Source organism: Penicillium taxi, assembly GCF_028828555.1.
Source record: "Penicillium taxi strain IBT 34144 chromosome Unknown utg000001l_segment0_segment0, whole genome shotgun sequence".
NCBI classification, from domain to species: domain Eukaryota; kingdom Fungi; phylum Ascomycota; class Eurotiomycetes; order Eurotiales; family Aspergillaceae; genus Penicillium; species Penicillium taxi.
In genome coordinates, this window is record NW_026643203.1 from 2715785 (window position 1) to 2742459 (window position 26675).

General features: G+C 43.8%; 9 protein-coding genes across 9 annotated transcripts; 2 read left to right on the plus strand and 7 right to left on the minus strand.

The window, feature by feature from the left end:
- Positions 1–113: 113 nt before the first annotated feature.
- Positions 114–896, plus strand: N7495_000979 (ankyrin repeat domain-containing protein; the record flags this gene model as incomplete). The annotated part of the gene is made up of 2 exons (XM_057203649.1): positions 114–354; positions 463–896. 2 exons carry the CDS (start codon positions 114–116, stop codon positions 894–896), a joined length of 675 nt encoding a protein of 224 aa, XP_057067722.1.
- A 236-nt stretch (positions 897–1132) lies between these two features.
- On the minus strand, positions 1133–2943 carry N7495_000980 (putative ceramide glucosyltransferase; the record flags this gene model as incomplete). The annotated part of the gene is made up of 2 exons (XM_057203650.1): positions 1133–2747; positions 2804–2943. 2 exons carry the CDS (start codon positions 2941–2943, stop codon positions 1133–1135), a joined length of 1755 nt encoding a protein of 584 aa, XP_057067723.1.
- A 516-nt stretch (positions 2944–3459) lies between these two features.
- Positions 3460–5025, minus strand: N7495_000981 (H3 histone acetyltransferase RTT109; the record flags this gene model as incomplete). The annotated part of the gene is made up of 1 exon (XM_057203651.1): positions 3460–5025. The coding sequence occupies one exon, from the start codon at positions 5023–5025 to the stop codon at positions 3460–3462; it is 1566 nt and encodes a 521-aa protein (XP_057067724.1).
- Positions 5026–6163: 1138 nt separating this feature from the next.
- N7495_000982 (uncharacterized protein) lies at positions 6164–7201 on the minus strand (the record flags this gene model as incomplete). Its single annotated transcript, XM_057203652.1, has 3 exons — positions 6164–6821; positions 6887–7061; positions 7192–7201. 3 exons carry the CDS (start codon positions 7199–7201, stop codon positions 6164–6166), a joined length of 843 nt encoding a protein of 280 aa, XP_057067725.1.
- Positions 7202–15985: 8784 nt separating this feature from the next.
- N7495_000983 (uncharacterized protein) lies at positions 15986–17265 on the minus strand (the record flags this gene model as incomplete). Its single annotated transcript, XM_057203653.1, has 4 exons — positions 15986–16535; positions 16588–16712; positions 16762–16931; positions 16980–17265. The coding sequence occupies 4 exons, from the start codon at positions 17263–17265 to the stop codon at positions 15986–15988; spliced, it is 1131 nt and encodes a 376-aa protein (XP_057067726.1).
- Positions 17266–18441: 1176 nt separating this feature from the next.
- N7495_000984 (uncharacterized protein) lies at positions 18442–18834 on the plus strand (the record flags this gene model as incomplete). The annotated part of the gene is made up of 1 exon (XM_057203654.1): positions 18442–18834. One exon carries the CDS (start codon positions 18442–18444, stop codon positions 18832–18834), a length of 393 nt encoding a protein of 130 aa, XP_057067727.1.
- Positions 18835–19802: 968 nt separating this feature from the next.
- N7495_000985 (uncharacterized protein) lies at positions 19803–20382 on the minus strand (the record flags this gene model as incomplete). Its single annotated transcript, XM_057203655.1, has 3 exons — positions 19803–19934; positions 20012–20250; positions 20310–20382. The coding sequence occupies 3 exons, from the start codon at positions 20380–20382 to the stop codon at positions 19803–19805; spliced, it is 444 nt and encodes a 147-aa protein (XP_057067728.1).
- A 1908-nt stretch (positions 20383–22290) lies between these two features.
- N7495_000986 (uncharacterized protein) lies at positions 22291–22515 on the minus strand (the record flags this gene model as incomplete). Its single annotated transcript, XM_057203656.1, has 1 exon — positions 22291–22515. The coding sequence occupies one exon, from the start codon at positions 22513–22515 to the stop codon at positions 22291–22293; it is 225 nt and encodes a 74-aa protein (XP_057067729.1).
- Positions 22516–24085: 1570 nt separating this feature from the next.
- On the minus strand, positions 24086–25693 carry N7495_000987 (uncharacterized protein; the record flags this gene model as incomplete). The annotated part of the gene is made up of 2 exons (XM_057203657.1): positions 24086–25601; positions 25683–25693. The coding sequence occupies 2 exons, from the start codon at positions 25691–25693 to the stop codon at positions 24086–24088; spliced, it is 1527 nt and encodes a 508-aa protein (XP_057067730.1).
- Positions 25694–26675: the final 982 nt, after the last annotated feature.

The window sequence follows — 26675 nt, forward strand, 5'->3', positions numbered from 1 at the left end:
GCATTCATCAAAATCTATTCTTTCTGTGAGAAGGAGTCTCTTTAGTATACTACGCAGAAGAACTATCGGTTGAGTCCATCCATTCTTTGGATTTTCGAAACCTTGAAAAGATCATGGTCTCAACACAGGAGCTCACAGCGCCTGTCGCACTCGACAATGATACAATTTATGATATCATCTGTGATGCCCGAGCAGGTGCAATTGAGGACTTGAGTGCAAACATTACTAGTCTGGCTTCTCAGCACAACTGCTCCGAGGCACAGATCGTCGCAGCTGCTATCGATGCCGAGGAAGAGAGTGAAGGTGGAACAGGTTGTTGTGTATTGCATTACCCTGCTGCCAACGGAGAAACTGGTATGTTAATTTTCTATCGCACTTAATATACACTGCCATTTCCGGAGGCCCCAAAGTCTCACAATTAGCTCTTCTATGTGTATACAGCTTAGACTAACAATTCCCCAGAAATCCTAAACTTCTTGCTCAAAAAGCTCGAGGGAGTAGATGTTGCTCAGCGTACTGCATTTATCAACCACCGCAACAATTCTGGAAACACACCGCTGCACTGGGCTGCGCTGAACACGCACTTGGAAGCCGTCAAGGCCCTCGTGGAGACCGGCGCTGATGTTTCTATTAAGAACGACGCTGGCCACGATGCCGTGTTCCTAGCTGAGCGTGCTGCTTGGTCTGCTTCCGCGGAAGAAGTTGAAGAAACCGACGAAACTGAGGAGATTGAGGTTACTATTGGCGACCTGAAAGTTGGCGAGGAGGGTCAAGCTGAGAGCGAAGAAGCGCCTGCTGAGGAAATGTCTGCAGGCAGACAGGTTGTTGAGTGGTTGCTCAGCTCAGAGAAGTCTGCTAGTCTGGAGAGTTCTGCCAATGAAGGAAGCTCAGCATGATGCATTGCTATTTGATTAATGACGTTAAGAAATAAAAGTTAAATTGTTCTAGACAACTGTTCCAAGGTTGTTTTGCCTCAAAAGTTTTATGGTGCTTGTTGATCTATGTCGTCTTGTATTTGAAGTTGAGATTGATGGTTGCAAAATGTGAGATTTTATTAACGCTGAGTTCAGGACAAACTTTCCAAATCCCGAAAAAGTACAAGCCAACGTACCTGATGTGACATATTTTCAAATCATTCACATCGAACTTTATGCAGCTTCCCATTATTCTGTGCTGTCACAGAGTCAGTAGAAGATGTACGAGATGAAGATTCCGGTGATATACGGGGGAAATGAGAGTTGATCTCCCTGACTTTGGCATCAAAGCCGACTTTGAATCGTCGATCTCGCCAAACAACAGTGACACCGCCGTAGAAGGCCAAAAGCCAAATAGGCAAAGCTAGCAGCTCACGACCCAACCATGCAGCGAACCACTGCAGAAAAGGTCGGCGAGTAGTAGTTCGAGAAGATCGATGAACAGGCTGAGCAAATTTTGGTGTCTCATCATCTAACTCAACAGTTTTCGCTGAGTGAAGCTTAATGTACAGGGTCCAATCGACCAAGATCCAGCTGGCAAGGCCGAGGAAAAAGAACACAAAGAAAGAAGACCATGTTCCGAGGCTCGGGGAATGCTTGAAACCTTTTTGCTCCAGGTACGGAGCTAGCGCTGATGTTAAACCCCAAGCACCATATAAGGTACAGACGAAAGACTCGGTGCCCGGCTCCACAAGGGTTGCTAGGAGGACGGTGAATTTGCGGACGCGAAGCCACCGCACGCGGCGTGCGATGTACGCGCCTATGCTCATATTTGCAACGGGTTGTACGGCCAGGTCGCCAAAGACCATGGCATGCTTGCCCCATGTTTCGCCCAGTTCCTTTTCCTCTCGGACCTTTTTCCGCCACAGGAGGTCTCCTATCAAATGATCTTCGCAGATGTTGAACGAGAAGAAATCTATTCCTGGTAAGCGGCGATTGAGGTCGTTGGGTGATGGACCAGTGAGATAATCAAGATGGGCGCGTCGGAACATATTGGATTTGCCTACGATGCATGGCGCAATGAGGACGGTGTTGATCGCAGTGTAAAACTTTGCATGGGAGGAAGAAAGGAAGAGCTCTTCGAGGCGACCGCCACCAAGTCCAATTGTATTTGACAATCCATCCTCCGAGTGACAGGATGTAATCAAATTTTGTGGGACGAAAGCACCACGAGAAGCATCCAAAAGGCTCTGTGGCTCCTGCTGATTTAAGGCTCTGTCCCCAGTGACATCCACGACCATGGGTAGATGGTGCACGAACTTGTATTTCTTGCCAGTATTTGTCCAACCACACAATTTGTCCACCATACGAGCGCAAACACCCTTCCCAATCCAAACATTGCAATCAATGATCCAAATGATATCGTCAGATTTGGCCTCGCGGTATGCCCGACTCATATTTCGAATTTTCGGGTTCGGACCAAGAATATAGGCGTCGGTGCCATTGCCTTGTAACAAAGGATCTTCTTCTTCAATGTACAAACGCGCATCGGAATTGGGAAAGTCGTCGATAACTTTGCGTAGAATGGGATATGCTGGATCGTCTCTTGTCGCCAAGCATAAGCATACGGTCAACTTGTCGCGCGGGTAATCCTGTCGAAATGTGGCAGCCAAGCAGTCGTACAGATATGGCTCGAGACCTTTAACTGGGCGAATCGCAGTAACGTGGGGCGCATCCGAAGTAGTGGCCAGAGGAGAGGGAGACGGTCGACGCGAAAACCACCGCCATCTGAGATTCCGGAGCTGTCGGTTAGTGACAGTCGTAACTGGAGAGCTAGTCTTTAAATGATGCTAGACTGCCAAGACAGAATTCAAGGCCTAGAGACCTACACTTGGAAGTACCCTAAGGCACACACCACTTGAACAACAATATACCAAATCAAGCCTATCCAGCCCGCCGCAACGTATATGGTCATACCGCCATCACCAGGGGGTGATCTGACGAATAAATCTGAGCTCGGCTGTCCCATGAGACTAGGATGACATTCTAGGGATTTCCCAGGGTTCAATGAGTTGGTGGTTGACCCGGTGGCCAGGTGGAGCGCGTTGTAAGAACTGCGGATTATAATGCCTGTTTTTGCCGGGAATTAATTACCTAACGCACCGCCCTCGACAATTCATCTTCAATATTTGTTCATTTCATGTTACTTTGTTTCATGGATTGAGATTATCAATTTCATCCTGTGTCTAGTAGAAAGATTTATATTATATAGGGCTGGAGTACGATTAGCTACATTATCGTTAATCTTGGTGCTTTCATTGGTAGATGAACGGTCAAGAACATCATGTCTTACGTGAGAATCGAAAGGAGAAATAAACTGATTCATTCAAAGTTCAAACATAAACTCCTTAGGTTCTCCCGGGTTCTAATTGAAACCTGCCTGTAGTTTCTTGACTCCTAATTGTGGATTTTGGATCAAACCAGACTCCAAACCTAACCTGACTCCAATCCCAAATTTCATGTAAATGCCATGCTGAATATTTGTTTATATCTTTTTCTTCTTGCGCACAAGACTACCATTCAGCATATTGATAGGTTTTGTTTCGTTGATCTTGAGAAGTCCGTCGATATCACTTGCGCCGTTCGTAGTCTTGTTGGCGCTGTCTCCATCTGAACCTTTTCGCTTGCGGATCAAGCCAACGGCAAGATTATTGACGATAGGTGTGCCTTGAGTGACCGTATTCTCTGGGGTATATCTGCCCACTATATGACTGCCCCAGGTAAGTTGGTCTGCCAGAGAGGCTACCTGGTCAATATAGTCCTTGGTGCTTGCAACAATCTCCTTTTCGTCGTAGAAGTGATCCAACACCCCATCCATCATCTGCTTATAATCTGTCTCGCTGAGGACAACTTGGCCACGTCCAACCTCAGGCCATGAGAAAGGATTAGCATCGGTCGACTGAACTGCTGTCTGAAGCTCTACAGACGGCTCTGTTGAGGAGGCATCAGGGGATTTCGTTGTCTCTTGCGTTGGTACTTTCTCGTCATTTGATAGCTTAGACTCTTCATCTACTGGGGTATCCAGGGCGAGTTTAGCAGAGCTACTCATCTGACTAGCCATGGAGGTAGAGCTCACCAGGCCGGGCGGATTAATGACGAGCCAAACAAATCCAACCAGCCGGCCAGCAGAGCATTCTTGTCGGAAGGACATCATCTCCCAGAACTGATCTAGTGACTTGACACTGCGCCATTGGCCTTGATTGGGATGCAAAGATTCACCAGTCGAAGGTCTAGAAAGCTCATCGTCAAGATCAACCAGGAAACGAGTCTTGGGATCATCTGGCAGCCGAGGAACCAAGCAGCGAGGCGGGGCGTTGGGATCATGACATATCTGATGAAGTGGGTAGCTGGTAAGCCATCGTTGACGATCTTGAGGATCAGATTTGGCCGTTGCAGGAAAGAAACTCCGTGTCTCAAAGCGGTCGCATCCGGGGACGATCAGATATGCGGTCGCAGACGCCTTTGCCGTCTCTACCGTTTGGTCCGATAGGTTTGATTCCTTCGAAACTGACTCGGACTCAAACTCGCGCAGGATCGGATCAATACCACGACACCACCATTTGATCAGGCCCCGGTCATCTAAGACATGTTTCTCGGGGTTATCGATGCTACCAGGGAACAGATACTGATCCTGAGCACGTGCAAAGAGAGACACCACTAAGCGCACGCCAGGGCGTTGATGTGTTCGGGCCAGATGTGAAAGAAAAGTGTGGGAGACAAGTCGCAGAATTGATCCTTTTCTTGGAAGTTTTAGCAGGTTCAAAAATCCCGTTGAATCCGCCTTGGAGACGAAGACAGTGGTCAGGTGGGTCGTATTGTATACAAGCACTTCCATCCCAAAAATGATGATTTCTGCACCATCGTCTTTGGGTGAGTCAATTGACACCGTTAGGAAGTGGTTCTCACAGATTGTGAGCTCAGGCTCCTTGTCTGGTGCAGCGGCAAAAAGCGCAGGGGACGAGATAGGTGTTGATGAAATATGGCGGATAGTGACCTTGATCCCAGTAGGCAGAATCTTAGCTAGAAGATCGGCCAGATCACCATTGGCCATTGTTCTTATTCGGCCAATGAGAACAAGCTACTAAGAATGACTGGAGAAAAGTAGTGGATCGAATCTGCAGTGATGTTCCTGTCGTTAACCTTGGACTTAGTCACGTGTATATATGTTTTTGTCAAATGGAGGTCGACTACCAAGGAATAGTGGATTCTAGTGGGCAAATGAGAACGCAGTATGCGTACCAAAGTGTGTATGTGTATAGATTGTAGAATGGAGGAATCCCATTGTGGGATTCCAATGCTGACTAAAATAGACTAACTGTAAATGGAATCGGGCCTTTGACACACCCCTTCAGTTTTCACCCCTCCAAGGTGTAAACTGGCCTTAAACACAGGGCCGATTTGGGCTGTTGAATCGCCTCAATTCCCTCTAAAAACGCAGTCTATATCCTGATTTAGGCAGTTGATGCTCTAAATCCTCTGAATCTAGGGGTAAGATCCTAGATTAGAGCAGTTCACTTATATCTTCCAAATTGAGAAGACGAATCCAGGCGTCAAATCTCTGTTTTGGCAAGATTTTCGTGAAGCCATCTGCCACCATAAGCTTTGTTGGGACCCATCTGATCTTAATACGTCCTTCCTGCACCTCCTGGCGTAGCCAGCTGCGGTGTATGTCTATGTGACGTAGCTTGGTCTCAAATGCTCCCTCTTTAGTGAGCAGATCAACTGTTCTCTGGTTGTCGCAGTCGAGAGTTATATTGTCGTATTCCATTTCTAGTCCAACATGGACTAGTACTCTCTTCCACCATACCAGTGTTTTGGCTGCGTCCGATAAACCAAGCAATTCTGCTTCGGTAGTGGACGTCGTCACCGTCTTTTGTTTAGACGCCTTCCAATCTAGACATGTGCATGGGTTGGGTATGGGTCGAAATTCATACCCATACCCAACCCATCAGGGGTAAGGCAAACCCATACCCATACCCAACCCAACCCATATGGGTATGGGTTGGGTATGGGTCCCATATGGGTATTTTAGTTGCCTTAATGCCTTAATAATGCCTTACGCTAGTCTGAAATAGAGCTAGTTTACTTAGCTAATTATACATTATAATGCATGTAATTTTTGTTGTTTTAATCAATACCATCTATAATTAAAATTCAAACATTCAAAATTTGATACTAATAACTTAACACTAACTAGCATCACCACCACCACCACCACCATCGCTAGGTAGAAGGGCGCCATCATCACCACCACCACTACTATCATCGCTAGGTGGAGGGGCGCCACCACGAACATGAGCAGCTTGTCTTTCACGTCGACGTTGTGCTTGACGCCGACGTTGTGCTTGACGCCGACGTTGTGCTTGACGCCGACGTTGTGCTCGAGTTGGTGGTCGAGCTTCTAGTAGTGGTGGTCGAACACCATGAAGCGTAAGATAAGCCTCAGCATAAGCATTCCATAAAATATTAGCTATAGTAGGACGGACGCTATCAAGAGATGGAGCAGTTGCTTGATTTGTCTGTAATAAAGCTGTCCAATCGTTTTGTAGGGCTGTCTCCCAAGCGTGAAATGCGACTGTTAAACGATCATATGTTACTTGTCGTATTGGGGCTTCAGTCGCTATAAGTTGACGAAAGGCATTATCATCAAGACCATCATATTCATCACCACGACCAGGACTTCGACGGATTGTAGTCATTGGTAGCTTATTTGAGGTAATAATTGGAGCTACTTGTGGGGGAGCAGGTCCCCGAATGCGATGCTGATAAGGGGTTACCGCTGCTCTTGGAACATGATCCCGATAGAAATCCTTACCCCACTGCCGTTTAAAGGAGGGATATTTTTGACTTAGAGAAAATTAGATATTAGTATGATCATACTTATTATTAGGGAATATGAAGGTATGACTTACGCAAGATAACTATAGACGTCGGCGAACTGACCAATATCGCTCCTGATTGGGCTGCGACCGGGTTCGGCAAGAAAATAGGCGTTACGCCAGTCGGTACTCACCACATAACGCGCGAGGATTTTGTATAAGTCCGCCCTCTCCTTAGATGTTATCGCTGCTGTATCTGGTGGTAAAACTAGATATTAGATATACTTAGCAATGCCTTAGTAAATGTTTTATATATATCTTATAGTAGCTAGTATGTTGCTTATGAAAATGCCGATTCATCATGCCGTTATCCTTGAAGGTGATGCCATATTGCTGACCTCTTTCCATAATAACTGGATATACTAAGGTATTAACCTTAGACCAGGGAAGCATAGGATTTGGAGGACCAAGACCCTTTCGAATATCTTCTTTGATATGCGTAACGAGGATGGGCTCTATTGGGTCCTCAAGATCGCGCTAGGTCTATGGTCTCCAGCCTGGATTTAGATCTTCGATTGGTCCTAGAGATTTCTAAATGGTTAGTAAAAAGGTTGTTTCGAATAATATATCTTATAACACACTATGACAATATCCCTATCTGAAGTCAGGATTATAGGCATCCTATATATCATCTAAAAGGAAGAACTCTCTATCAGGGCCTATTTGGTATAGGTATCCTGGGGTAATAGGGCGGAGGGGCATCTTAGTAATAAAGTTTAAAACTCTTGAGTAGATAATATGGTAAGACTTAGTAAAGGTTCTATAGATGATAGAATATGAATTAGGAAGAGGGAAAATCATAGGGAAATATATTGTTTAAACCTCAGAACTATGGTGGTTTCTAATAAAGAGAATAATTATGGTCAGCTTGCCTCTATAGGCTCAATGAAAGATAAATATTGTTCTTATTAAAGAATCTACTACTAAATTAGAAAACATACTGAAAATAGTGAAAGAAGAGTGCTAGGACTAAGTTTTGAACAGAAAACTGAAGTGTTTAATTGTTCATAGAGTATTTAATACCAATTTTTGAAATTCGGAATATTAAAGTAATAATAAGTCTCTCTATACTTAGAATGCTATAATAGCCTACTTGGACCAACTTAATAAGTTGACGAACAAGGTACTAGATCGATTCCAGCTGGATCTATTTTTTTTTTTCACTAGAAACTCATTTTTCGGACCTATATGTTATCAGCTAACCCTATTACCTGCTATCATAAGAGCTTATTTCGACTACTAAATATGGTTCTTCAGTTCTCTTTATATATTTCCACTTTTTTTGATCTATATTTACCACTCTTTTATTCCATTTTTACTTTATACCATACTTACTTAGCATATATTTTATATATATGAAGCATAAGTGAACACGTATCCTACTAAGCTACATCAAGTTTAGTAGTGGTCTAACCTTCCTATAATAAATTATCAATACTCTAGGTAATTTTGAATAATATGACCATCTTTACTATAGGTTGATCTCTAACTATTCAATAGAGTCAGATCTACTATCATCATCTGCCTTTAAGGCATAATCTGAATACATATTTTCAGAAACCGCCTCTATTAATACTACTTTCATCCAGAGTTCACCGATCCGGGCCGCCCCCTTACCTTGTTCACCCTTTACCAATTAGCATCAACCTCTCTAATCAATTCGGCAAACTAAAGACTTTATATTCTTTAATATGACGACTAAGGATGACTTTATTAAGTGGTGGTTAGCTACAGACTTTAGACAAAAAGGGACTTTGAATTGGTAAGAGTAGAAAGGTGACGCGTGGACTAATTTTGATCAAGGTTCTATACTTAGGGGTGGTGAGCCAAAAGTGCGATGTAAACATTATAAAAAACTCCTTCGCCATCCTAATTTCAGACCTGGTACCACTGTTTTATCAGAAGGAGGTGAAAGAGTTTTGAAGACCAGAGCTTCTATTAGAATAAGCTCCTTACAGCGCCATAAAGAGCATTGTCAAGGAGCACAAGGTAATAGCTTTATATATCAAGCTTCTATTTTCTAGGGCATTCAAAATATGGTATGTCTTTATATCCACTTAGTAAAAGGATAGTAGATACTAATTAAACTGATTCAAATAAAGGCAAGAAATCCTCTAAAAGCTCCCCCTTCTAAACATGACTATCGCAAGAAAGTCCTCTTAATGGTTGTTCAACAATCCCTCCTATTCAAGTTTATTAAATCTCCATCATTCAAGGATTTGATAGAGTTTTACAAGAGTTATCCTAACTCAATTAAAGATCTATCTAGATCTACTATCAAACGGTTAAGCCAAAGTGAAGCAGAAGAAGTCCAGAAACAACTTATTAAGAGGCTTCCATCTACTACGAAGGTATCTCTTAGCTTAGATTATTAGACGTCGCCCTTTAAATAAGCGTTTTTAGCAGTCACATACTACTTTATTGATAAGGACTAGGAGTATCAAGAGGTCCTGCTAGGCTTCGAACCATTATATAGAGCATATTCTAGACAATACTTAGCCTCTATAGTGCTTAAGGTACTTAAGCAACATAAGCTTAAGCAACGAGTGTTAACTATTACTACTAGTAGGTATTATTCTCTATTTCTATATAACTTTCTAACATAAATAGATAATATATTAAACAATAGCACCTTAGTATTCTATCTTTCAAGAGATATCTAAGGAATTATGGAAGGAGATCTAGAAGACAGTGATATAGATTCTTCCGAGGATAAGGTAAATCATCTAAGGAAGATAGATACAGCACAGCTACAACACCTTCAGAAGCAAATAAAGGAGATAATAGATATACTAGCAGAAAAGTTACCCTAAGTCCCAATCATTCGTGTTCCTTATATTTATCATATTATATAGCTTTCTCTTAGTGAACTTATAAAGGAAATAAAAGCTACCCCGAAAAACGACATACTTCTATCTTAATAGAAAAAGGAGGATATAGAGGAAGCTCTCAAGAAGAGAGTGGTTAGAAAGATTTCAACTACCTTATATAAGGTATGTGTTCTTCCTCATTTTTCCTCAGATATTTCCCGCGGTCGCAAATTAGCCACGGTCGCAATTAAGCCACGGTCGCAATTAAGCCACAGTCGTAATTAAGATATGGTCGCAATTGTGCTATATATACAACACCTTTACTTAACATATACTAAGCAAATGCTTAGTATATGCTTATACATTTCCCCTTTACTAATGATTCTCTATAATTAGATTCGAGCCCTTACCTAGTTCATTAATACTAGTCCTTAACGCCGCGAAGCCTTTCTATCTTTATAATCTGAATCTTCCTAAACTAACCGAGCTCTAGTTCCTATACAAGATATTCGAACATAGTGGAACTCGATATACTAAATACTCTAACATATAAAGAGGCTTCAGAAATTCCTAAACCGATATTGTTCTAAATGCTTAGACACGGACAAGAAAATCAAGAGGCAGCTTATACTATTGGCATTTTACGACGATAAGTAGGAGCAAGTGGAATACTTACTTAAGATCACGGAACCCTTCTTTGATTTTACTCGCCATCTCTCTTAGACAAAGAAAGTGACCACCCACTTCGTCTTTCTATTATATAATCAGATGTTTTAGCACCTAGAAACCCAGATTAAACGACTTAAGCGGCGACCTCTAAAGCTTGGATAAAAGGAAATACTTCAGTCTCTTTATGTAGCACACAAGAAACTCGCAGAGTACTATGGCCAGGTGAAGAATAAGATATTAGGAAAGATCTATTCTACTACGACTATACTTGCGCCAGATTTTGGACTCAAAGTATTTGATGGAGATTCCTGGGAACAAGAAAAGGAATATCTTGGTGAAACCACAGATCAAAGTCAGAATTACAAGAGGATATATCAGGAGAGTCTAGAGAGGCAGCTAGTACGGTATCAATCTTAGAATCCAGCCAACCTGCTAAGCCAAACAGAGGCTACATCAAGAAAGAGAAAGCGAACTAAAAAAAAGGATCCCTTTACGCTAACTCGGGACACCTCTTCACCATCAGAAGATGAACTTACAAGGTATTTACACTTTCGGACTTCAGGTAAGTAATATTAAACATAAATATTTACTAAGTAAATATACTAATATTAATAAAGATACGATAACAAAGACACTTCGCTTCTGGAAGGATAACACTAGACAATTTCTAACACTTGCTCAAATCGCCTAGGACTATTTTGCTGTTCCTGCTAGCGGAGCAGGTGTAGAACGGCTGTTCAACACAGCGCGTGATATCTGTCATTATCGCCGTGGTCGTTTATAAGCAGAGACTATTAAAGACTTGATGATACTATGGTTCATAGAACAAAATTCGGGGAAAGGTATAGTTCTATATGAATTAGATTATGATAGCGAGGAAGCTGAGGAAGATGTTGAAGATAGTGATATTACTACAGATGATAAATCGTGATTTAGAATAGATTATAATAATATTTCATACTTTAAGTTACTTTAAGTTTTAATTCTACTTTTTTTTTGATTAAAATAATAATTATCTCGGCGCTTACTTTACTTAATAATAAAATACAGAATATTAATACATCATGATTCAGCATAAATTTCCAAAAATACACATAATTTATGTATATCACGTGAAGGATAGGGCTTGGCAAAAAAATGGGTTTATGGGTTGGGTTGGGTTAGGTATGGGTTTACCCAACCCAATAAACATGTCTATCTCTGTGCATCTGGCTCGCTGGTTTCTGCACCATTCTGGTGTAGAATGCATAGTAATAAGCTTTAGATTATGTCTTAAGCTCATCTGGATCCTTGTGTTTACTAGGGATAATGTTCGACTCGTCTAAGTCTAGACCAATCTGTCGGAATTGTGGTTCACTATCTTGAGCAGTAAACAGGGGCGAATCCCCTTCAGTTGGCTCTATAGGAGCCACCCCCACCCCTTGATTTGGCACTGAGTCTAGCGAATCTGGTGAATTCGGTGTGTCGTCAGTTATATCAGGCTCGATTGGGTCTTCTGGGAATGTCCCAGGAATCCAGTCATGTTCTGTTGGTGTAGGGTATCGTGGTGTATTTGGTCCAGGATTTCGGCCGAAAAATGGGTTTTCGGCATTGATGGATACACCAGACTGGTTGCTTTTTCCAGTAAATACGTCAGGTTGTTGAACTGATCGAGCATCGAGAGAGAGGACAGGACTATTAGTATCCTGATCAGATAGATATGAATGGTCAACTACTTGTGTTTCAGGTAACATCTCCTGTAAATTGGTCTGTAGGTGGGTTTGTAGGACTCTAATCTCCCTCTGGAGGACGTCGTCAGCCTCTTCTTTAGTCAGGATAACTGGCTCAGGACCAGAAAAGACAGGCATCTCCACCAGCTTATGTGGTATAAAATCAGCTGTATATCGCCTATTCTCGTCGAAAACGACGTCTCTGACTGGCCTGACTTGACCACCCCTTGAATCTGGAAACCAGATTCTCCAGACATTAGATGCTATATATCCAACAAGGAATCCAATCTCTGCCCTTCTCAGCATCTTGTCTGATTTCGGAATCTTTTGGATTCTGCAGTAAGCTAGACTGCTGTATAGACGTATGTTCGCGAGATTCGACTTAGGCAGTGTCGTTCGTTTGTCCTGTAGGTCTGAATTGGCGTATTTGCGCGCCTCTTCCTAGGGCACTATCCAGGAACCATTTGCGTTCGTTGGCGTACAATTTAGGATGTAAACCGCAGCCTTTACCGCCTCTGGCCATAGGCTGATGGGGAGCTTTCCTTCCTCTAGGAGGGCCCTGGCGCGTGTAATTATGATGCCGCCTGCCCGTTCAATTGGGCCATTCATCTCAGGATGTCCTGGAATTGAATGCGTTACTATAATACCTTGATCTGCCAGAAACCGCTCTATAGTAAGGCCTGCAGCTTTCTCATTGTCGTAGTGGAATGCTCGAATGGGTAAATTCCACCAGTTTTTCAGGAGTTCAATGAAGTGTCGAATCGCATCATTTATCTGGTTCTTTGTATGATAGGTGAAGACCTAATGGAAGTGGATTCCGTCAACGTAAAAATGGCAAATCCAACGCTCTTCATTATACGCGATTGACATTTGGATCAGGTCTAGAGAGATCTGTCCGAATCGACCATACCTATGTCCTAGATGACGTCTAGATATCTGTCTAGGAGCTCTAGTAAGACTGCAAACAGAGCATAGGCTCTATATTTGGCCATTTGTACGGTCAGTGACTGGTTTAGTTGAGTCTGGTTGATCGCTCAAAACGACTCCGTCAACAAGCTTAGGAAGCTGCTATATAGCATCATGGTGTAAATGACCTAGACGACGATGCCAGAGCTCTGTCGGTGCCTTAGATTCTAGTGGTTTTCTGGAATCCTTGCCCATGTATGCATGCTTTTCCGCCGAAAAAATCTCGTCGGGTGTCTCTTTGTCTATCTCTTTATCTGAATCTTGTTCAGCTAATAATGGCTCCACGATCAATAAATTTGGGTTATGAATCCTTTGAATGGCTAGGACAGGTGTCCCGTCCCTATCAATAAGATAGTCTTTCGAAGGCACCCAATCGCCTCCTTTATCGTTCAGGGCGCAGTAAGAGAGTAGATTCAATCTAAACTCAGGGCTATAGAGGATATTTGATAGGATGATTGATGTCGATTCCTTGGTTACTGGATGGATCCCTTTGACTTCGCATTGTCCTTTACCAAGGGTTTCAACCTCTCCTAATCCTAGTTGAAGGGTGTCTCTTCCATGCTCGAAATTGACGAATGCACCTAAGTTATTGCAGACATGCGCACTAGCGCCTGTGTCTAGCACCCAGCTATCTTTCTAGAGCTCCTGACCAGACTAGGTCAGGAAAGCTGATTTCTGCAGAAATATAGAGTCTGTAAATGCACTAGAGAGGTCTGGAATGGTGTCCAGAGTATCTGAAACTATGTCTAGAATAGTGTTCAGAGTATCTGAAGCTGTGTCCAGAGTATCTGAGATTGCAGTATTTCGGCCGAGAAACTGGTCTTCGGCAGTGCCTGCGAGCTGTATACTATCGCTTGAATCGGCAGCATAGGTAGTTTGAGTCGCGAAAAACACTGGTTTTGTAGTGTAGTTGGCGGTATGGTTTACGGCTGCAGATTGCCTGGCTGGCTCGGCTGGGGTATTGCTGGTGTTGGTGGATTCTTTCAGTTTAGTGTCGATCCACTATTTCTAGCCTAAATCCCTGTCCAGGGCCTGTTTTATCTTCTGTTTCATGCCAGCATTTGGCTTTCTGCTGCCTTTACCATTTAAGTTGAAGCACTTATCGATAGGGTAGCTACAACCACATGGGCATGCCCTATCTTTAAATGGTTTTGCTTTCTGCTCCTGTAGGAATTGAGCTCTAGCCAGAGCTTTCTTCCCTTGACCAGGGGCACTAGGTTGGCCAGGAGCATGAGGGGCAGGAGCACTGGCTTGGCCAGCTGTTTCCTGGTGTCCTTGGAACGTCGTGAACACTCCCTTTGAGATGGCTGGCTGCTTTGGTCTTTGATTCTGGTAGGTGGTTTTGAAATGATCTAGAAGGCGACGCATAGAGATCTGCTCGCGATCAACTATAATCTTTCCATGCCAGGACTGCCACCAGTTTGGCAGTATATCCTTTACCAGCTCTAAAAAGAGCCACACAGCATCATCATTCTTGGCAGCTGAGACGCCCTCAACCTCTGCTTCAAGGCGCGAATGCTCCCATTCTTCAAGCCAGGCGCCAATATCGGCGCCAGCTATAGGTGGAGTAACCGCAAAGTTGTGCCAATGGTAGAATACCCTGGCTCTGTTTGTTGACGAGATTCTATAGCGGTCATACAAGAATTTAAGTCGCATAAATGGTTCGTCATATTATAAAACGAGACTCTGAACATGTGTATCCAAGTGCTTTAGGATATATTCATTCACAGATTCAATTGCTCGCTTCTTGGTTTGGTAGAATAAAAGACGGAACTTGTAATCCTCTACATCGTCCTTCCAGTCCTGTCGTAACCGATCATACTCTTTACGATCCATGTCGAGTTCAAGCATTGGTTTGATCGGGTAGTCGCGTGGTTCTGATCCTAGGACTGGTCGTTCAGTCCTAAGCTCTGGATCGCAGTATTCCCATATATCTCCGCCAGTGGCTACGGCTTTGACTCGCCTATACCACTGCTGCCATTGAGAGGCATCTTTCAGTCTTATATCGCCGGACATCGCGGACACAGTCTTCAGTCTCGTTTACCCTTAAAATATGCTTTTCAAGGTAAATTGTCGGCGAACCGGGCTCATAACTGTCAAATGGAGGTCGACTACCAAGGAATAGTGGATTCTAGTGGGCAAATGAGAACGCAGTATGCGTACCAAAGTGTGTATGTGTATAGATTGTAGAATGGAGGAATCCCATTGTGGGATTCCAATGCTGACTAAAATAGACTAACTGTAAATGGAATCGGGCCTTTGACAGTTTTGTCAGCCTGAGGCAGGCGTCAGTGCTTATGTCATTTTATCCATAGTTTATTTTCACTTGCAAGCGGCCTTTCGTGCCGAAGACAACAGGCAAGACTGGAGATTAATCATTCATTCAGATTCTAACTGGTCACGCAAACCCCAAAAGTCAACATGTTTTTGTCAATCTGTAAAAATGGTGTATCATGTTTGCACAGTTTGCACTTGGTACTGTATTTACACGAGCTTATCCCATAACAATAAAAGGACCAGTTCTGTCATAATTTGACGCTCGGTCGTACCCTCAGAAAGTTGACATGTTTTGAACTTCAATGATGAAGCTATCTCACTGATTTTGGCTTACTGCCTGCTATGAATATTGATGCCCATCGTTCCTTTTGATATGGATGAGGAGTTTAAAAGTGAGGTTAAGGTGAAAAGGGGAAGGAAAGAAGTTTGAAACTGAGAAAGGACATGGCAATGCCCAGGTGCCAGGAGTGGTAATCTCAAATCACCTGGGCAAAATAATATCTACCTAGATCCTAGGTAGACTCGCTCCAGTTTTACCGACTTTCCATGTTGTGTGTGAATCTCAGTGTCTCAATAATTTGGCACTCAAAAGCAATATCGATATTTGGTTTGATGCATTTTACCACCTGGACATGCCCGATGGTCAGGTCTATAGAATAGAGAATTTTGGCTTTCTGACCTCGAGTCATTGAGTATGCCAATTAAAATTCGGAGATCACGGCATCCAGATCGTCTACACTCAGCAGGGTAACACCGCTATTGATGAGCGCTCGCCAAACAAGATTGCGTCGGCGAATAGGGAAATATGGCGTGTTCCAATACCGAGCACCAATACCTCGCATCTTAGCCGTAGCAATCTGGCCTTGAAGAGCTTGGAGCTGATCATCGCTGAGGATCGGATCAGTGTCAACGGTCAGCTTACCAACTGCGCTTTCAAAATCGGTCGATGCGATAGGAGATATCAGGCCAGTGATGTGGGCAAACTTCGAATCATTGAGAGATGCCAAAGGTGCGTCGAAGAAATAGTCCCGGTCAAGAATAGGAGCCACCATATCAAGTGGTGTCTCACCAGTACCGATGACTGTAACTGGTCCGTTGGTGAGTTTCTTGCCTTCTTCCAGCTTGGTGAGGTAATCCTTCTTTCGGAGTGGTTCTAGAGCCTTAATGACAGCCTTAAAAGTCTCTGGCCCAGAGGTCTTCACATCGATGAAGAAATACAGCGTTTGAGAGGGAACAGTATCCCACACTCCGCTATTTAGAGGCAATCAGTATGGATACTGTACAAGGATTGTGAGGAACTTACTTCTTCGTTGGAGAGTTGACAAATGGGCTTTCTGGATTCTGACGCTCCAGGACTTCCAATATAGGCTTTATATAAAGGTTTTCAAGCGTCCGCTCCTTTGTCAGGGCAGATTGATCATGGCCAACCTGATACGTCAGCATGGTTGCTCGAGATTATCGAAAATGAGTAACGAACATAGAGAGTCCCGTTGTATAGCCAGACATCTGCCTCAGTTGATGTGCAGCCCTTGGAAAGACCTAAAACATACGTTAATGAATAGAGTCCATGGTCCTGGGAAGCTTGTATTGCGAGGCATACCAGTCCAAAAAGGCTCATCTCTCCAGTAATCACTATTTTAGAATGAGCTCAGTATTTCATAACCGAGTATAAAATGGGAAATTTAATGGCCAGACCGGCACTGGGGGAAAGCCTACTTATGAGAGTGGACGGGAAGCTAGGGATGTTAGTCGAACCTTGGAACCTCCGCAATTGACCAAGGGTTTTGGATAGATAGTGAAGAGAAGTTAAACTCACTGGAAGAATATCTCTGGTTATATCGGTTGGGTAGTCGTATTCCGTGCTTTTATGGGTGTTTCTCAAGATACTCTGTAAGCTTGTGGTCACTGTTCCCATAACAAGGCCCGAACTGGCGGAAAGAGCCAGGCTAACGGCCGTGAACAACCCAAGAGAAAAGACCATCAGGTTAAATGAAAAGTGTTCAGATAATAGATATAAACAAGAATTTTTCAGGATCTAATCGTAGTAATCGATTGATCTCCGGAGATGGTGGGGATGATTGTGTCAAAAGCCTTGCGATTCTAAAATTGACGCGGAAATGAACGATCTGCACGTGTTCAAGTAGGCTCCGAAATATGGATCCAACTGGCTCCAGTCCTGAACTCGGGGAAATGCCGCATTGTACTTGAGATATGACACCAAACAGCTAGTCTACATGATTACATTTACTCTGTTAAATCTCTATATTACATCTAGAACATGAGGACTGGTAGAGTTGACGCTTGAGGCCTTAATGCCAACAGTGTTGCCGCTTCACCGCCCACACTATTCTGCACCTTGGTCACTACGGCTGAGCGAACAGCATACTGTGATCGTATGCGATAAGACAGTTGAAACGGGATACTATATAGAGTTGACTTGATTGATTAGATGTAACCACAGGTTCACAGGTCGAGAATTGGCGTGGAATATGTCCGAATAACTCAAGCTTAATGGGATTAGTCAAATGATAATAAGAGCGACGAGAAGGACTCTGATGACAGCGATCCAACTCAGCTTGAAAAACAGACCAAAGAAGTAGCTAAAACCCTTCGTTCTACTCTTAATATACCATCTCGCAACATCCGATTCCTAGATTCCTATTTAGTCGAGCTCCATGCATTTGTCACGAGTCACAGCGCAAGTATTAGTAGCATACTGTCATATTCCCTATATCCTACAATTGGCGCGACTATCTACACCATTTAATTCACAAGAATATATCGCTAAGAAGCACTAGTAGCTATTGAAAATCAATCCACAAAATACTCATGCCAGCTAGCTGGCCTAGTATTGTTAATTTGCTCTTTGCCTAATAGTAACTTGGATTTTGATCATGGCAGAAGTTGAAGCCTGGCTCCAGAATTGACTATAGTTTCTTTCTAAGCAACGGCGCAGCCTGTGGAGTGTCATTGGCTTATCAGATCCAAGGCCTGGGAGGGATCGACTATGGTTCAAGATAGATACTATCAGGGGTAAATGATAGTAGATAGGCTAAAAAAGTTCAGCGGACTATTGAAGGTCACCTCAGAGAAGCTTAGCCAACAAGTACGGATCTACTAATTTTCAAGGACAATGATCTATGACTATCTCCTAATCATGATTATTTGTTGCTCCCCATCGCCTCGCCTTACAGGCCTAGCAGGACCAGCAGGACCAGCGGGCCCAGGCGATCCTCTCTGTCCTACTCTTCCAACGCGGCCGTTCCTACCTCTGCGGCCAGCTCGCCCCCGTGGCCCAGCGTGGCCTGCAGGTCCAGCGGGTCCAGCAGGTCCAGCGGGTCCAGCAGGTCCAGCGGGTCCAGCAAGTCCAGCAAGTCCAGCTACTCCAGCGGGTCCAGCCACTCCCGCAGGTCCCGGATCACCATCATGCCCGTCTAATCCTCGTTCTCCTCGTTCTCCCCGAAAATGCGCTCTACAACAAAAGCACCATCCAATAATGATTGCTATTCCAATTGCCATGCCGACCATAGCACCTATTAAAGCAGCATGATCTTGGTGAGTAGATGTTTTCGGCTGCTCAGAGTCTGAGCTCACGGTATTCGGTGTGTAGGAAGTCTCTTTAGATGATGAAACAGAGCCAAGGGTGAAGATTGTCGTGTACGTGGTGTGGTCTCTCGGAATGGGTAAAGTGACGACTTCAAAATCGACTGCGGATATCTTCATCGTGCTGTAATTTTTTTTTTTTTTGCTTTGTAATGTAACGTAAATGCTGCTTTTTCGTTTTCATATTACGGCCTCAAAATGATCGCGGTCTACATGGTCTATAACTTTTCTGTCGGTTTGTTATATTGTTTGGGTTGATTTAAGTTAACTCGGTCTGAAGAGACCATAGAATCTTGTTCTGTATTTTAACTTCCTATCGGCGCAATTCTAAAAAAGAAACTTATACCCAGACGGCTGTTATCATTCCAAGGATTTTGCTTCTAGGACGCTTACTAGACTCGGAAAAGCAATTGTGATAGGTCTTGATCTCTTCAGAAATTTATACCCATAAGTAGTTGCTTGGCTTGTAGTAGCGAAATGCTCAAAATTTGGCTCTCGAGAGCAATAATGATTCTGGTGGTCCTCGGAGATTTATTTAGGATTGCCTTGGATATCGTCTCATGAGTTTTCCTTCCTCAGCCTGCCTGGAACTAGGTGAAGAGACGGAAAATCTTTATGTAAAAAGGGCCGGCTGCGGTTACTCTCTACAACTCACCAAGACTCATTCGATCATGCAGCAGTTCCAAAATCCAGCTTCAAGATAAAGACGTGTTAACTATATACATTGATATCCTCAAATTCCTCGCTTCCCTTCTCCAGCCATGTGCGGTCCTCGTTTTGTATCTTTTGACACTGCCACAAGACTTTGATTGCCTTTGCCATACCATTTTTAGCCTCCTGCAGCTCTGATTGCAGTTGCACCACCAGACTCTGACCGTTCTTTAACTCCTCTTCTAGATTATATTTTCTCTTCTTTCAATCTTGGTCTTTGCTCAGGAGCTCTTCTGAATAGCAAGAAGCGCGTTTCAGTTTTTCAATAAGCTTTTGGTTCTCTCGTTCTAGTCTTTGAATAGTTGCGGTAAAAGAACCATTTGCCATATCCGAGATCTGTATTACAAAAGAACCAATCAAATCGAGCTGCTACAGTAGAAATTGGCAAAGGGCCTGATGTAGCGCACACTTACCTCTTCTTCTGAATTGGAGACTTCCTTCTGCCTATTGGGCTCCAAGGTCCTAGGAGTTACGGCCTCGATCAAATGGCCCAATCCTCTTAGAATACTATCGTAAACACCAATTGATCCATTGCTTAGGCTTGTCTTCAATAGGTGTTCGCTGTCTTTTGCCACTGACCATGCGTAGCCATCATCAGCACCGGGCTGCAAACGTACCCGGCCTGGAGCAACCGAGATTCCTAATCGTTCGCCTGCGAGTTATGGTCAATAATTGACAGATTCACCACGAAACAGTCACTAAAATTCTCACGGATATGAGCGGCTAGAGCTTCTCGGTATTCTTGCCTTCGCTTGGCGCGTTTTTCGTTGCTACTCAAGGTCATAACAAGTTGGTATGTCTATGAATATGCGAAATATAAAGACGAATTCGAATTCGACTTAGCCGCAACTTAAAGCAGTGAGGGTCTTCCCTTCTTAAAAAAGTCAAATTGGACGGCAGGAGAAAACTAGCTCCGCGTGCTGAGGCCTATGACTTGCTTTTTTCTTCCACATGGTTCCAATATTGCGTTTAAAAAGGGAACCTTGCATACTGTATTGCCAATCCTGTTTCGTTTTGGCCCGCGCAAATCGTGATTCAGAACACACTAGTCCTTATGTCTTTGAGTCTATATTGATTTACCATAATTTAGTGTTTTGAATCATCAGATGATAGGTTATGCCTAAGTTACCTGAAACAACTCTACTTGCCCTGAGTAAATGACTGTTGATTGGGCAGTAAGTTAGATATTGCACGGGATAATGGCCGTAGCTTGTGCTTCCGGAATGCTCTTTGACTGTCGGTAGCATTAGATTAGCATAGGACTTGATGGATAATTCCACAAGTCACCTGCTTAGGGACACGTCCGAACCTGGACCATAAGTATTAGTCTGAGATCCGTGTCCCTCCTCTTCTAAGAACAAGACATATTAACCAACAGATCTGAATCTTCGAGTTAGAGTGATGTTTTGTGTATCACTTGATTATGGCCTAGTTTTTCCAGATTATTAAGGTGGATTTTGGGAACCCATGAGAATATTCTTCAACTATTTCAACAGATAATTGAACAGAATAACTTCAGATAAAAGTAGTTCTAGTTAGTAGTTCATGGATATAAGTCGGAGCAATTTAACGCAAATACTTATTCCAAAATTCCAATGAAAATTTCGAACCATTCATTCGCCTTGTTTTAATGTCCATGAGCACGAGCTGTTGGAACGAAGATCGACTCCTAGGGACTCAAAGCTGAACACTAAATAATTGTACTTATACATTTATGGCCCTTGCATCTTGGTTGCCCAGTTGAAATCACCTAGTTGGGTCTTGGGAGTGGTTGATCCAGAAAACCATATTAAATATGAGAAATTTCAATGTTATATCTTAACCATCATAAATTCGATAAGTTTGACTTCTGTTGGGACATATCCCTGCTGGCATATTTCCTCCTTGCATGATGCTGGGTCACATATGCTTCCACTTACATACCCTAGTCAAGTGGGACGTATATCTACTTCCACTCTCCACCAGGGTTCAAGGGGGAGATGGACATCAAATGAATATACGAAATTATAAAAGAACACTGTCCACTTAGCTGTGCACATAATCCCTAGCCGGCAATACCAACAACTTCAAAGCATTATGTACCGATAAGATTTTAAAGAAGTACATGATTTTGCGGAAGGTTGAAATCGCAAGCCTTAGTTAGACGAGGTGACAAATATCATTCTCTAACCACAATCATGATGGCCTTCTTGCTTTGTTCCTACAGGTTATATGAGCGAATAATTATTGTTCCTCCTTGGTTTCTGGTTAAAATCTCTTTCAATATCTCTTTTAAACCTTAGAAAGCAACTTAAGTCGCTAGAACCGCTTTCATAATATCTAACGCGTGCCAGTATAATAGAGAGGAGCCCAATAGACAAGCTAAGGGTGACTGTTAAATACATTAAAAGACAAAAGCTACCCCGTCAATCTATATTCTATTCTCTTGTGATAGAGCTCCTCGCAAGATTCTCTCGATGGATGACCTGACCGAAATCGTTGGAGAAATTGGCCGCCTGCAGGGAGAAAATGCGTATTACCGCGTTTGCTAAGTCTCCTCAAGCAGCTTCAGGAATTCGTGGATCAAACGTCAGAAGACTTGCTTTCTCTCTTTAAGAGCGACCGATCAATCCCTTGTGAATTCTTAGCTGTCTATCAAATCTTACAAAATCTTCGAAAGGCTTCCGAGAACCTCACTTGGGATGCGAATGCGTCACGGCAGGTTACCAGTATCGATGGAGCGAAGAGGAACCGCACTTGCGACCGGGAGCTTCAGCTGTCTGCCTTCTCCACGAAGAAGCTCAACTTTAACGGTGGTACCCTCTCCCGAAAACACAAGTCTGTTTCCTAGGGTCACTGTGAAGCGATTGTCTTCAAGAAGTTTGCTGCGAGCCTCCTTTGGCTTTGCATCCACGATTAAATCGATTTCCCGAGTCATATCAGCTCATAAATCATGTTAAGAAGATACAGGGAATATGGACCTCAATCAAAGAAGCCGCATATCCGCCCATGAAGCCATGGCGAATGTTGGTGCGAGCTAGGGCGACTGTTGTTTTATTGGCAGCTGCATCGATATAGCAGGAACTTTGCCCTTCCTGGACTGGATCTATAGCTCGAGAAATTCAACTCGGAGAAAATCGAGAGAGCAAGGGTTTGGTGGGGTCATCAAGAAGAAGACAAGAGGACGAAATAGAGAGTGGAACAAAGACAAAGTAAACCAATGGCTTTGTATATTTCCTTACAAGCTGCAATGGTCGGAGATCACAAGGAAGTGGTGATACAGCTAATCGACCGAAAATTCGATATCAATATATGCTAGGAGATAACCATAGATATCCCGGGGTTCTTCAAAGCAAGGGCAAGTGGTAACCTTAGAGCTGTTGCCTAAGTTTAGGTAGCGTCCGCAACTGACCTACTTCTTCTTCCCCTTTCTTCCTCCCAAGATCTTCCTCCCAAGATCTTCCTCTTCCTCTTCCTCATATTCTTCTTCTTCCTCTTCCTCTTCTTCCAAGGTTCTTCTCTTCTCTTTATATCTCCAAGATCTCCAGATATCTCCAAGATCCCTTCCATTACACCTTTACAGTAGGTCTGGCTTTTCAGTGGCTGAATTATTGGATATTCACTTTTCTTATAGGAAATGGTATCCAGAAGAACACTGTGGGTGACGGGGTTCCCACGGGGTGTCACCTATCCTTCTTTCGAGCCTCTACATCTGCGGCAGCCTCTACCTCTGACTTTGCGGTTGCCTCTCCATCTGGCTTTGCAGTTGCCTCTCCCTTTGGTTTGTGGCAGCCTCTCCCTCTGCCTCTGATACTGCTTCCACTGCTTATAAAGACACTCAGACATCAAACAAGAGACGCGGTTTTAAGAGCGGAATAATGCCAACATGGATTATGCACCTGAGCTCAGCTAAGAGGGTCAAGCTTAATCCCGGGTGCTGTTGACGCGATGCTCGGAATGTTGCGAAAGGTTTACCATAGTGCCCTTAAATATCAAGGGCTGATAATCACAGATAAGCATATCAATCAAAGTCTGGACAACGAAGGAGAAGCGTTCAAACTACTTGTGGCAGAAAATACTTATCGTTCATTCCCCCGCAAAAAGGTCACTACAGAAGCAACTTACGTATTATTACACAGACTATCCATGCAGAGGCATACCGACCGTATCATGCCTTTTTGCCTGGACCGACTCTTTCAACACCTGCGCGGAGATAAGCGATACATACCTTCCGGCCGTGAAACCCTTGTTTAGTGATGAGGTTTTATATTACGCTAACGATGCATACACCACACTGGGGGATGCAGACAAGGCATAGAATATGTTGAGCTTGAGCAGCACCCGTGGACTCTTCATAATATATCAGCCGGCCAAAATACGTGTTGGTCAACTCACGCATTGCTGTAGGTAAGCTTAATGCTTTGAAAAAGAAATGATAGTTGCATTTTTGGATTTAAAGCTAGAGCTAATGGCTAACTAGCGGACAAAGGTGCGCTCAAGGGGGATCTTCATGACATTAGGGGGATAGAGGCTCCAATAGGGGAATTCGATGAATCCAGAATTTGGACAGAGCTAAAATCTTCTGAAAAAACTGCCCGCCAAAAGTTTGGCTCGGGGGGATCAAGCGGTTCTGGCCAGCTTGTCCTGCAATCAATAATCAACCATTGGGTTAACAGGCCAGCGGAAATCCACGGGGCGTACGAGCCACCCGGAGCAAATCTCGAACAATGTCCTTTCAGGCGATCTCCTTCTCTGATGAGCTCTACTCCCCACCCTACCTGAGCAAATCGAAAATCTATTCGCCCGCGCCCTCCTGGAGACCACTCGCTTGTGACGTTCATTGCATACCCAAGAACTTGATGGCTTGCCCGGTAGAACTCGTCTTGGTACGAAGCTTCGTATGGGCGAGTCATTGCAGCGCACCCCATTCGGATAGCACCAGAGATGTTTCTCGGTGAAAAGTTGGCCAGAACCTCTCGAGCCAAACAGGCGATATCAGGGAACCTCTCGATCGGGAAATCTTGTGTTTTGTTTGTCCAGAAATATTCCACAAATTTAGCGTGTAGGCGCGTTGGAAATACGCAAAGAATTTCATTTGTAAAGAAATCTTTGGGCTCTGAGTGCAGCCAGCCATTTTCGTAGCACTGCTTGACACCGGGATTGTCAAGATCTTTCGGCACGCTTCCGTCAGATAAAGCCTTACGGAGGATTTCAGCTGCTTCTTTAGTAACATTTTTCCGGGGGAACGAACGGTTAACATTTTCTGACATGAGTAATTTGAATGCTTTGTCTTCATTGTCGAGAACTTTGATGACGTGTTCATCGGTGATTGTCAGCCCTTTGTGTTTTAGGTCACTGTGGTAGAAATACAGCAACATTCGGAGCATGGCGTCAACTGCGCCCGGATGACCACTGGTAAGCTCAAAAATATATCTCTGCGCAGTGCTGTCTAGTCTGAGTTCAGTGCTCTGATGTGCTTGCCCGCAGAATCGAGAAACAATGTCGGAGAATTCTTCAGCGTCATAAAAAAGCCCAATCGATGGTGAAAACTCGATGTGAGATGGGGTTATTGAAACACGTTGTCTAGAGCTCAGGGAGGCCAGTGGGCTTCCTGCTATGTTTATCAATTCTGACCCTTCCGTTGGGGATCCATAACAAGTGAACATGCAAATTCGAGGCCCCCCAGTTCTGTGGCTATGGCTCTGGAACTTGATCAATTCTAACCACAAAACTTGATCATGATAGGTCAATTGGCCCTCGTCGATAATCAGCACATACTTACCGTCTCGTAGAAAGGGATGATCGAACTGCGAGTATCCTTCTTCCCGAGCAGCGTCCATCAAAATATCCTTGTACGACCGACCAGCTGGCCAGGCGTAGAGCGCGATTACAGGGACATTCTTCTTTCGGTAGAAGGTTTCGAGGAGACGTGCGAGGATCGTTTTTCCTGTCGCAGGAGTGCCCCTAACATGAATGAAAGTTTCCTCATCGAGAATACGAGCAAGTTCGTTAACAGTGTGCTCCCTCGGCGACCACAATAACTCATCTGGAATCCTTCGGATTAGAAACTCAAGATCAAAGATCACAATATCAGGAAATTAAGACGGACCACCCATGATGCTGTTGTCTTCAATTTCGGAGCTGTTGATCCAGCGCAAGAATCTGGAGAGAAAATTCACGAGAAAGGTCATGTTGACAAATGTGGAAGCCTGGTAGATTTTTAAGAGCGGAGTTTTGAGAGGTTATTTCCTTTGATGAAAGGGAAGGTACGAAGTAGTTACTGTCTACTTTATGGCACTAGTACCTTTTAGGAAATATGGAGCCTAGAGCTTGTCAAATGGGTGGTGGTTTAGGCTCGATTGGGCCTAGTTAGCCTGATTTGGCCTGGTTTGTAGGGTTTGCATTACCCACTTTGTATCACTATTTTAGGCGAACTTCATCCCTAGTTTAGTAATTCAGTTTCATTCATTTGTGGCATTTGAATGATTGGCCAGTCTGAACCAGTCGACTTGACAGAGCTATGTCGTCATGTGACATGGGTCACAGCAGTATTTATAAGTAACTGGTTTCCTTCTATTCTTCTTTTCGAGTTTCCTCACGTTCGAATCTTCTTCTGCTGTTACTGTAGAGTCTACCACGAGTACCAGCTTGTCTCTGTCAACCCGTTCTCGCTCCCTTTCATCCCGTGAATCGCCGCCATGTCTTCAACTCAACATACATCTGAGCTTCCACTTGCCATCAGGCTATCCGCTCCAGACTGGCCACAACTTTAGAGTCTCTATGCAGTCCGAAGAGGGGCCTAGGTTTATTGCGGCCATCGAAATACAGTGGGCAATTGCGCAAATTGCATCAATGTCGGCGTTTACAGAGACCTTGGAGCTGGAGAGCGAGGGCGGTCCGGACATTGAGGAATGGCTTCAAGATGTTCCAATTTCTTCCGCCATTGAGCCCGAGTAGCCAAGGCAGAAGCATACTTAGTGGAGAGAGTAACAACGAGCCTATAAGTTTGTTGAGTTGGAATATATCAATTAATTATCCGTCTGCTTTCATGGAAGTTCCTTCAGCCGTTAGAAACTTGATTCGCCTTAGGCTGCGTCT